Consider the following 11,101-nt stretch of genomic DNA (forward strand, 5'->3'; position numbering starts at 1 on the left):
CAACCCCTAACGTTCTGTGATTCTGTGATATGGGGGAGTTGAAAAGGAGCTGGCAAGGCAGCCGTGACTGTACACAGACATGTTATTCCAGGACAAGTGATCAGGTCCTGACTGCCAAGACTGAGATGCCCAGCAGAAATTAATTATCCTGGGTGCCAAAGAATCCTCTTTTATTCACAACTTCTTGCATCTGTTCAGAGAGCTGCACTCTCCTGACTTGCTGTCAGCATCCACCTCTTGCATCCCTGTCCTGGGCTTACCCCAGCCTGCGAGGCTCCCAAGAGCCTCACCCAGTCTTGGCCAAACATTGCAGTTCTTCACCTTCTTACGCAGCAGAGCATTTGTAGGTGCTGGGGAAGCCTCCCCTTAACCACCTTAAACTGTGCTTTGCACCAATGCCTGCAAGTACCCTGACCTTGGTAGGAACCTTCTGTGGCAAGTCCAGCACTCATTTTGCTGTCTGCTACTGTTGGCACCATGTTCCTTGTCCACTCTGCAGCTCCCACCTTGGCCTTTCAAAGAACAGCTGCTTGGAGCAGGGGTTATCTTTTTACACAGACTCAGGAGAACAGGTTCTCTGGTGCTGGGGAGCCCTGAATCACTGCTCCAAACACAAATAAACTACACCACCGTATGCTGCTCAGCTGCACGCAAGGCTTGGGCATGGGAGAGGAGAGACAAGCATTTCACCATCACACTTAAGAAAGAGGTGGGGTACTAGAACGGTCTGCAAAATTCCAAGTATTTTGTTGGCTGATATCTTTGTGGGAAAACTGCAGCCAAGGCTGGGATTTCTGTGGAAGATTATTAATGTTTGTTCTGAATGTAAAGACAGCGCAGGGGAGGCTTGATAGGCTGCAGATCCAATTGCTTCAGGCAACTGTGCCTGTCCTGCACTGTTAGTTGTACCACTATAAATCTGATTAGATGCCATAAAAAATTGTGTGGTACAGTTCCAGATATATTCTGTCATATCTGCTCAAAACTGCAGACCACTGAGTCTGCAATTTTGCAGACCACATAAACCACATAAATTCAAGAAATGCAAAAGAACAAGCAATCTCACTTTATGAGGTGTCGTATCCCAGGCCCCAGCCTGGCACCTGGCTGTGCTGCTGCTCTCATTAGCAGCCTCAGAAGGAGGAACACCATCTGGGAAATGCACGGCCTTCTAACCCTGCTGGGGTTGCCTCAGGGAGCCAGGATTGAAGAACATTTCTCTTCTCTGGCCTGTAGCCATCAATCAGACCTTCAATCACTGAGTATAATCACAGCTCTTGGAACTCCCCATCTCCTCCACCCCACCTGGCTCTGCTGGAGCAGTAAGCACGACTGAATCCCAAGAGGTGTGCAGTGCTCACCTCTGAGAACAGTGCCCTGCATTTCTAAAAATTTAAAAGGCAGAAATTTCATGAAGTAGAACCATTCCCACTTTCTCTCTGAGGCATACCTGCCCTGCTGGCCACCATGAAGTCTCGGTCTGTTCCTCTGACTGATGTCTGGGCACTTCGTAACACATCCGACTACAGGAGATTCTGAGCACACCAGGTAACATCAGCACACTGGCATCATCTAAAGCCCAAGAAAATTAGCCCATGACAAGCTCCCTTTCATTGCATTTTAGATCCTGCCCTGGCTATGGTCTGGAAATATAACTCGGCTCCACATGTAGTTTTGACTGAATGTCCCTTCAGCAGAGGATCACAGTAGACATCTTCTCTGTAAGACACAGGCTGCATGATGCTTTCAGCACCTCAGGGGCTCAGCTGGCTGTGGGATTATGAGACCCAGAAGAATCCTGGGTGCAAGACCTGAATTGGAAGAAGTCATTTCACGAGGAGCTACTGCTCCTCTCAATGCTTTCAGGAACTTCTCCCTAATCCTCTGCTTCCTGCACTCACCGCTACAGAGCTAAACTGACCCCTGGGAGCCTGGATGAATTTGCAAAGGAAATCTCCTTCAGCTCTTGCAGTCCAAAACAGGGAACATGTTTATTCCACGTGTCTGCAAGAAGGACTTCCTGCATACAGGAATGAAGTAAAGTTTAGATGGAAGGTCTTCTGAGGATAAAGTTACCTTTGTCTTTATGCAGCAGAAGCAACAGTCAGTTTTCAGATGCTATCTTGGTCGCTTCTCCAAGAGACAGCAGAAACCCCTGTCTATCCCCTATATTAGTATCAGAACTAACGCCCTGCTTCAAGACATGGGAATGCTTATTGGAATGGCCACCGAGACCCTTGGGCAAAAACGGCCTCTCTCTCTAACGCCATTCATGGAAAGGGCTGAACCACTTCAGCTGAAATTTTAAAAGCCCAGTTTGAAGTTTTGAGGAAATGGAAAATTTCAGTTCTAATAGCATAGATTTGGCAAAGGCATACACAGCTGAAGCAGAGCAATATAATGGGAGAAGTTAAGCAATCTTAATTGTAAGTGAACACTGCCAATACTGCCTGTGATGCAAGATGCACCCAGCTGGGTACTGTGTCTCTGTTCTCCTGCCTGGTAAAAAAGAGCAAAGTCTCTGGGCTTTTATCTTTGAATGATCTGTCATTAACAGCAAAGCTCCATTAACCAAACTGGAAAGGACAGACTAAGACAACACAACAAAAACAAGAGGAAAAGTTGCTTCAGACATACTCTCCACATCCAGGGAAAAGAAATTGTCGGGAAGATTTTAGTGACCTACCTTGGCAAGTGTGGTTATCTTCTGACAGAACAAGTCCTCTCGGACATTCACACTGGTATGTATCTTCCACTTCAATACAGGTATGGCTGCAGCCTCCATTGTTATTGTGACATCCTTCAATTTCTACAAAAGAAAAGAAAAATCAGCACACCCTGCTCTCCAGGCAGCTGCGTGGCAGTAACACGGGCCCCAGCATACATCCTGGCTGACTAACAAACAGTGTGATCAGCACAGACCTGAGGGCAACAGCATGACTAGATGGTTAGAGCTTGCTTCCAAGAAAATGCAGTGGAAACCTATTTTCAACTGTACTGTTTCCTGTGTCTGTCATTTCATCATAAAGTTAACAAGTAATTCTGTGAAAAAGCTTATCAAATTAAATCATATGCTGTAACTGGCACACATAAGAAGGCTGAATAGGCAATCTTCAGCTTGACCCTTTGTAACTTCTGAGACATCACAGAATCACAGAATCTCAGGAGTTGGAAGGGACCTCGAAAGCTCATCCAGTCCAACCCCTGCCAGAGCAGGATCACCAGACCAGGTCACACAGGAACACGGCCAGGCGGGTTTTGAATGTCTGCAGAGAAGGAGACTCCACAACCTCTCTGGGCAGCCTGGGCCAGGGCTCTGTAACCCTCACAGTAAAAAAGTTTTTCCTCATGTTTGCATGGAACCTCCTGTGCTCCAGCTTGCACCCATTGCCCCTTGTCCTGGCATTGGACATCACAGAGCAGAGCCTGGCTCCTTCCTCCTGACACTGCCCTTTACAAATTTATAAACATTAATGAGGTCACCCCTCAGTCTCCTCTTCTCCAAGAAGAGACACCCTCTTAAACAAAATTTCTATGTTGTTTCTTACTTCAAATAGGTGTAGGAGGAGAACCCTCTTAAAACTTCTACCATGTGGACCTCAGTCATCACCAGAATTAAAGCCCTGAGATTTGCAGGGAAGGTGTCTTGGGGAAGACAGACTCATGGGTAGCCAGCTCCTATTCCCATCAGGGAACACTAGAGAGAAGATGTTGTGCTCTTTGCCTGTGGGTTTCCCAGCTGTGATGGAGGTGGGTGTACTGGGTGACCTGAAAGGTCATCCAAATACATTCTGAAGATTTGAAAATCTAAAGCAAGTAAGGCTATTTCTAGCTGTTGTTGTCTTTCTATCACAAAGAAAAAAGTATCATGATTTATTTTTTAAAATAACCTTCACTGCTTAGTTTTTTTAACCCTTAGAGATGAATACTGCTAGATGTTCTCAGTAAAATAATAGTATATATAATATAAACAAATTACAAATACGAAATATTTCTCCCTAGGCCCACCATCAGAAATGACTGTGTGGTTTCCACTGAAGTGTAAAGAAAAGAATGGAAATCCCATGCTCGAGCCTACACACTGCATGGAAAAGAACAGCCTGAACACTCCACATGAATCAAAGTAATGGGTAAAGCATTGTAAGGGAAAATTTGAGATATTCTTAACCCTACTCAGCCTCAGCAGCTCATGTAATCAAGCTAAATCTCTTGCATTTGTTCTTTCTAACAAGAGCTATGAGGTGGCTCACAAGTAAATCATGTACTATAATGGCTCACAAAGCTGAGGGCACATCTTTAGGAAAAGAACTCACTAACAGGATTGTAAAAATCCCTAGCAGCAATGTCACACTTGTGAAAAGCACCATCCTTCTTAGAGAAGGGGAAATGAAATGTTCTATCAAAGGCCCAAAAATCCAACTTCGGGAAGAGCAGAGACAAACCAGTTTCCAAGCACAGACTATTCCAGCCCTGTCAGAAGAGTGCAGTGCTCAGGAACAAAAACCACACCATAGCACAGCTGGTTTACATGACAGCCCCATCAGCTCAGTGCTGGATGTGGAAGGGATAAAGCCCACACATCACTTTTGGGCCCAACACAACAAGTACTTAAGGAGCACTCTGCACAGCAGCTTTCCCCAGGGAGGTATCATTATCTGGATGAGTGATGTTTTATTAACAGAGCTCAGAGAGAAGATTTTCACAGAAGTGAGATGAAATGTGCTTTGGTATCATAGAGGGGGAAAACAGAGACAAAAACTGCAGCTTGGAGCCATCTGTCCATAAAGGGTGAAGTCCAGCCCAAAACCACAATGGCAACCCCTCTCTTCCTGCACCATGGATGTCTGCCACACAGCAGCTAATGTAAAGTTGTGTGCAGGCTGCAGACGCATTCAGTTCTGGGAAGCAGGTAGCTCAAGAGCAAGGCACATCTGTAGCTGTTATTCCTGACTGAGGCCCCACAGTATCTGTGAACACGCATGACAGCAGCTCTGCCTGTGAAGGGCCACTGCTCTTCACAGCTGACCACAGAAAACATCAGGCATAAGTTAAATTTTGCTGGGTTTTTGCTGCTCAAAGATGTTTGTACATGGTGAGTAACAACAGATCAGACCTACAATTTGGTCTTTAAGCACCTGCTAAGCTACCAGTCTAAACTCGTCAAAGGTTTTCAACCTGGCTGTGCCTCCACTGGAAAGTAACTGTAGCAGCTGCACACAGCAGAGCCCAAAACTACTTACAAAAAGCAAACAGTGAAAGTGCAGCCCTAACCTCAAATCTAGCTTCTATTTAGTCCTCCTCAATCTCTATCCTGGGAGGCTAAGCGATCCTTATACTCTTATCTAATGTCACAACATTACCCCATACTTAGTGCTAGCTGTCAAAAAACAACAGTGCTAAATCTGCCCTCGCACAACTATCATACAAATCTCCAGAGCCAAATCCTAGCATCTCCAGCAATAACTAGTTCTGTCTGGACAACCAACCTTCCAGACCCACTGCTGACTCTCCCTCCATGGAGATACAGACAAGCAAATCCTAACAGACATGAACAAGGCAAGGAGAGCAACAAGAAGGAGATTCCTCTCTGCTTGATTAGAAGGATATTTCAGTAACAACCTCACTGGCAAGCACAGAAGTGATATCAGTGACATTTAATCCCAGCTGCAAGGAGCCAAGGAAGAACGAGTGCTGCAAGGGAAGGGCAGTGATTTATATTGTTTCCAGTAGACTGTGATAGCTGAAAGCTCACCTTCACAGGTTTTCCCGTCACTTCCCAGAGTGCGCCCAATCCCGCACTCGCAGCGGTAGGAGTTCTTCAGGTTAACACAAAATTCGCTGCAGCCTCCGTTGTTCTGCTCACATTCATTTTCATCTGCAAGAAACAAACCGTCAGAACACGTCCCCTGGTAAACATGTGGCTGGCAAAAAGGGGCTGCTACGTGGGAGTGCTGGTCAGACTGCGGTCTGGCTTTCCCGGCCTCATGAATTGGATCGGGGCAAGAGATGAGGAATCCCACTGAAGACCACAGTCTACTGACAGTAGCAGAGTGTTTTGCCATGCTGTGACTAACGTAGGATGAAAGCAGATCTGGGGGGAAAGACATTGGACACACAGCAGCCATTTCAGAGTGAAGATAAATGCACTCCCATGGGAAATTTATAAGCCAGTTTCACATGCTGAAGGAGTTCATGTTTCATTTATCTTCTCATCCTAAACTACTCCCCACTCCACTCACAAAGACATTAAAATTAAGTTAAGATGACTTCACTGCATGGTAAAACTAGGTGAATACCAGAATCACTGAAAAAAACCCCAAACCCTGCTACTGCTGCACATGGCCAACTATCCTACAGCAGCTTTAAATGATTCAATCCTTATTTCAAAATGAAGACGCAAGAATGAAAAACAGCTGGAAATACATAAACAAAACTGAAATAAACCCAAAACATTTTAATGAAGCTTCCCCAAGGAAAGTTATGTCATGAGAAATTTCATCATTTTGGCTTCTTGTTCCAGCTCTGTCCCAGAAAGCTCAGGTGCTCTCGCAGAACAGAAACGTCAGCTCACCATGGAGAGACCTAACCTGGGCACTGGAGCCACACAGGCCACCACAGCCATAATCTGCTCAGACACTGTACTGAAGATGGGATTAAAAGCTCAGTTCTGATTAAAAGCTCTGCAAACAGGCACCCATTCCTCCCTTCACACCACCTCTTCCTATCCATTAGTGCAGCTTTGCAGCTCCCCAGCAGACACCCCTTCCCAGCCCCTTGCATTGCCCCACAGACCATCTTGTCCCAAGACCTTGCAGCCCAGATGCTCTCTAAGTACGATGAAGCTTAATGCATAGCCCTGCAGCAGCCAGCAAAACTTTTACTGGAGGAAAAAGGCATTCAAGAGAGCAGGTGAGAGGAAATCTCTAGTGACAGACTGCACAGCCATTCCTGAAAGCCGATGAGGCTGTGCCATGATCTTGCAAAGAGATTCTGCTGCTGACAGTGAAGCTGCTGCCTTCAGCAGCTGGACCATGCAGAAAGCAAATCTCTGTACGCGCATAGCTCCAGGGGCACACGAATGTATTCAGTCATGGGTTGTCATATCTCACCCTGTGGTGAGAGATCTGGAACCGTTCACAGAATCAAAGACCTGTTCCAGGCAGCAAAGGGGAAAACCTCCTCTTAGAATACTTGCCCTTTGTTATACGGTTTTGTAAGAGAATGGATTGAGATGCAAGCAATGAAACAAATGGGAAAGAAAGCATCCGTAAGTGACACAAGTTATTCCCACCCTTACCAAGACATGTCTGTCCATCAGGTCCTAGTGTTGTCCCCAGGGAACACAGGCAGTCACCGGTGTCGAGGCAGGAGTCCTGGCAATCCACCACATCACAGATGTCATAAAAATCTAGGGCACGACAAGGATGTTGTCAGCACAAATCACCGAGAATGCAGCAAGAACACTGTATTTGTACCATCAGCTTCAGACTAGTGGTCTAGTCCATCCGTTGGAGACCACATTCAGAAAGCTGAACCACTGAAGCTGATGACAAACAATCTAGTTTAATTACTGTAAGTCAGAGATGCAAATTTTGGCTTTGGTAGCATGCCAAGACAAACCACAGAGAGCATTAAATCACTGCGGCCAGGTCAGCTATGGAAGATTTCTGCTAGCTGAACAAAGGCTGGAATTCACGGAGGTGAAGCTGTCTCATTGATGTCACATAGACAGGCACCCTCTGCACTGCATCGCCTGACACGTCTGGGTGAGAAAGCCAGGAACCTCCTCTCTCAGGCACATGGATGCTCTGTACCTCTCCCTGCATCACGGGGACAAAGGGGTTTCAGAAAAGCGACCTCAGCAGTTACTTACGCCCACAGTACGCGTGGAAGCAAACGCTGGGCTTGGTCAAGTGATACACGTAGTACCCGCCTGAACACGCCTTGATGTCAATCGTGGTGTTCCAAAGGCAGCAGTTGCCATTGAAGCTGGCACAGGCTTGGCGTTGGACAATGCCATCTGACTCCCGTGGGTGGCTGCCATTCAGCCAAATGGGAGCGTGGGTGCCACAGTGGTTCTCTGGGATGCAGAAGGTAGGCATAGCATCGCCAGCCATGCCGGTGAAGCGATACCACTCCCCGTCGATTTGGCTGTCGCACGTCGGCTGGCCGTGGGAACCGTTTATCTGATGATCTGTGTTCCTCCAGGGCTCATTCAGGCTGATGTAGGCAGAGCAGGGGTCCAGGGCTGAGACATGCAGCAAGAGACAAGACAGAACATCTGGTAGATATCAAATCAAGTTGTTGACTGATAACCACAAGGAATGCAAAGTAACCTCTTTTTCTATTCCTGACTTAACAGGACCATTGTGATAGATAGAGACCTCCGGGGAGAAACAGCGATACCAGCAAACTAATTGCCTTATGGAAAATTCTGACAGCTTGGCTCAAATATATTGGAAGAAAAAGTAAATTAAATTAACAGAGCTCTTACAACATTATGCAAGTCTGACTTGCTGTCTAGTTGCTGTAGAGTATGATGGGAAAAAAATAACATGAGCAAATCTGAGGTCTAGGTAGTGATTTTGCCATAGGAAATACATCCTAGGAGCACTGGACGTAGCCTAGGATGTCCACCCTTTGTTCAAGTACTGAGGATCTGCAAGCTCCTCCTGAAGTCACTGGCAACATTCCCACGTGCCTTGGAGAAAAGGACCAGACTTCAAGCAGGTTATCCAGCCTCTCTCAAAATCCATCCATAGTTGGTGCCAGCCCTCACGGCTGAGTTGCCATAACCATAAGCCAGAGATCACCTTGCAAAGCATCAGTTAAAATGCGAACTGCAAGATACACGATGATGGAGCAGCTGAGGGAGCTGGGTCTCTTTAGTTTGCAGAAGAGGAGACTGAGGGGAGACCTCATTCATGGTTATAAATATTTAAAGGGTGAGTGTCACGAGGATGGAGCCAGGCTCTTCTCGGTGACAAACAATGATAGGACAAGGGGTAACGGACACAAACTGGAACACAGGAGGTTCCACTTCAATTGGAGAAGAAACTTCTTCTCAGTGAGGGTGACAGAGCCCTGGCCCAGGCTGCCCAGAGAGGTTGTGGAGTCTCCTTCTCTGCAGACATTCAAAACCCGCCTGGACGCCTTCCTGTGTAACCTCATCTGGGTGTTCCTGCTCCGGCAGGGGGATTGGACTGGATGAGCTTTGGAGGTCCCTTCCAATCCCTAACGTTCTGTGATTCTGTGATACGCAATAGGAATGCTACATCTAAGGTGCACAGAAAGAAAATGCTCCATTTCAATTATTAAACCCTTATGTAACTGCAAGAAATCTCTAAGCATAATTTATCAGCTCCTCCTCATTCCAGGGTACAACACATTATATCTATAAGAACTGCTCTCTCTTGTCACAGTGAAGTTGATCTATAGCCCAGCAGGCCATCTCTAACCATGACTGTATGCTCAGAGAGGTGAGGCAGGAGAAGCAGACCTTGGTCCATTTACCTGGGGTTTTGTATTCCACTGTCTCTCTTATAGCTCTGTCTGTATATGCCAAGGTGAATTGAAAGAGCTGAAACTCAAACTCGTGCACTCTGTAAAATCCTGCAGCGGGGCAAGAGAGAGGTGGTGGCCTCTCCACAGGAGATCAGATGTCTGTGAGTGAGGAGGATGTAAAGGCAAGACATAACACATGGACCTCCCTCTATGTGCATGTCTGCTCATGCAGTGCTCAAGGAGCATGTCCCTTTTCAGAGGCCTTTCTGAACCTTCTGCAAACAATTAAAACACAAGAATACCATAGGGAGAAGAAAAAGAAGAAGAATCGAAGTGTTCATTGTTTTCAGTCTTCTCCTAATTAACCCCGATTTGGCAGCTTCCTCACTAAAAGTCCAGAGATTTCATTTTTACTTACATTTAATACCTGACGAAGCACTACCTGCCTGTGATTAGCTATTCCCTATTAAGCAAAATGAATGCTAATACTGTCTTAAGTAAGGAAAATTGATTACCATTGCCTAGAATTAGGCTAATAAAACCAATCATTCTGGTTAAATGCATTTCAGACTGGAAGAGTCTCTACTTTCCACATGACATTTATTTTTAAGTTCTAAAACGCTCTCTCTTTTTTGTTCTGTTTGAACAACAGGGTCATACAATTTGGGTGAGGGGAGACATTATTTTGTTTCTCTTAGAATGCTCTGGACACAGACAAACTTTCTCGGTTCATTATTTTGATCTGATCTATCTCACTGACGTGCTCTCTTCTACCTTCTCACAAATACAACATCTCTCCACACAAGCATCCTTACACCTTCCTCAGCCATGGACATGTTTTGTTTGGCCTCAAATCCAGCATAAAAGGCAGGAGCAGCTGCTGCAGTCATGAGTGCTGCAGAGCTGCGAGCTGGCACAGAGAGTGTGAGCCTGGGTTATGAAGGGAATCTCTGGTACCATAATCTGAGATATGCAGAGGAGCAGAGTCACTCCCACCACAAGCAAAAAATTCCTGATGAGTTTCACCAGGCAACCCCTCCTGAGCTCTTGATTTCACCTGAAAGACCTGTCAGCTCTTGATTTGTTTTCTCCTTGCCTCCCTTTACCCACCAACAGCAGCAGTGCTGTGAAATCCCGTCCTCCAAAAGCTTGCTCAACTTCCTGCAACAGAAAATCTTGGGTCCTGCCTCTTCTCTGCGCACAGCTGAAAAAAAGCTTCCTCTGGGCTTCCCTCAGTGTAACTCACTTGGTTTCCACCACAAGATCTGGTATTGCCTCAGGGTGAGTCACTGACTAAGATTAAAAAGGTTTTTGTGTTGATAAAGCCAAACGAGCCAAACGAGGAGTGCTCTGCCAGCTTCCGAGCCGGGCAGCACCAAAATTACACACATTAACTTCATGAAATATCCTTTGTAGTTGGACTCTGAAAACACCCATCTAGACATTCTCCTAGTGCTCTGCCAGCTTCCAAGCCAGGCAGCACCAAAATTACACACATTAACTTTATGAAATATCCTTTGTAGTCAGACTCTGAAAACACCCATCTAGACATTCTCCTAAACGTTCAGAATATAATTTAAAGACAAAATTTACTGAG

General features: G+C 46.0%; 1 protein-coding gene across 1 annotated transcript; it reads right to left on the reverse strand.

Moving 5' to 3' along the window:
* Positions 1-2,260: 2,260 nt before the first annotated feature.
* Positions 2,261-8,240, reverse strand: LOC104544554 (oncoprotein-induced transcript 3 protein-like). Its single transcript, XM_010189466.1, has 5 exons — positions 7,874-8,240; positions 7,298-7,408; positions 5,753-5,875; positions 2,687-2,809; positions 2,261-2,406 (listed from the first exon to the last, which is right to left on the reverse strand). Exons 1-5 carry the CDS (start codon positions 8,115-8,117, stop codon positions 2,261-2,263), a joined length of 747 nt encoding a protein of 248 aa, XP_010187768.1. The 5' UTR covers positions 8,118-8,240.
* Between the last annotated feature and the right edge of the window lie 2,861 nt (positions 8,241-11,101).

Source organism: Mesitornis unicolor, unplaced genomic scaffold (assembly GCF_000695765.1).
Source record: "Mesitornis unicolor isolate BGI_N332 unplaced genomic scaffold, ASM69576v1 scaffold9250, whole genome shotgun sequence".
In the NCBI taxonomy this organism is placed as follows: domain Eukaryota; kingdom Metazoa; phylum Chordata; class Aves; order Mesitornithiformes; family Mesitornithidae; genus Mesitornis; species Mesitornis unicolor.

Bases quoted from the DNA above. Each gene is read 5' to 3' on its own strand.
- LOC104544554 (XM_010189466.1), bottom strand. From the start codon at position 8,117: ATGGCTGGCGATGCTATGCCTACCTTCTGCATCCCAGAGAACCACTGT. The intron at 7,409-7,873 runs GTAAGTAACTGC...GTCGTGCCCTAG, and splicing joins CTTCCACGCGTACTGTGGGC to ATTTTTATGACATCTGTGAT. The intron at 5,876-7,297 runs GTAAGGGTGGGA...TGTTTCTTGCAG, and splicing joins TGATGGACAGACATGTCTTG to ATGAAAATGAATGTGAGCAG.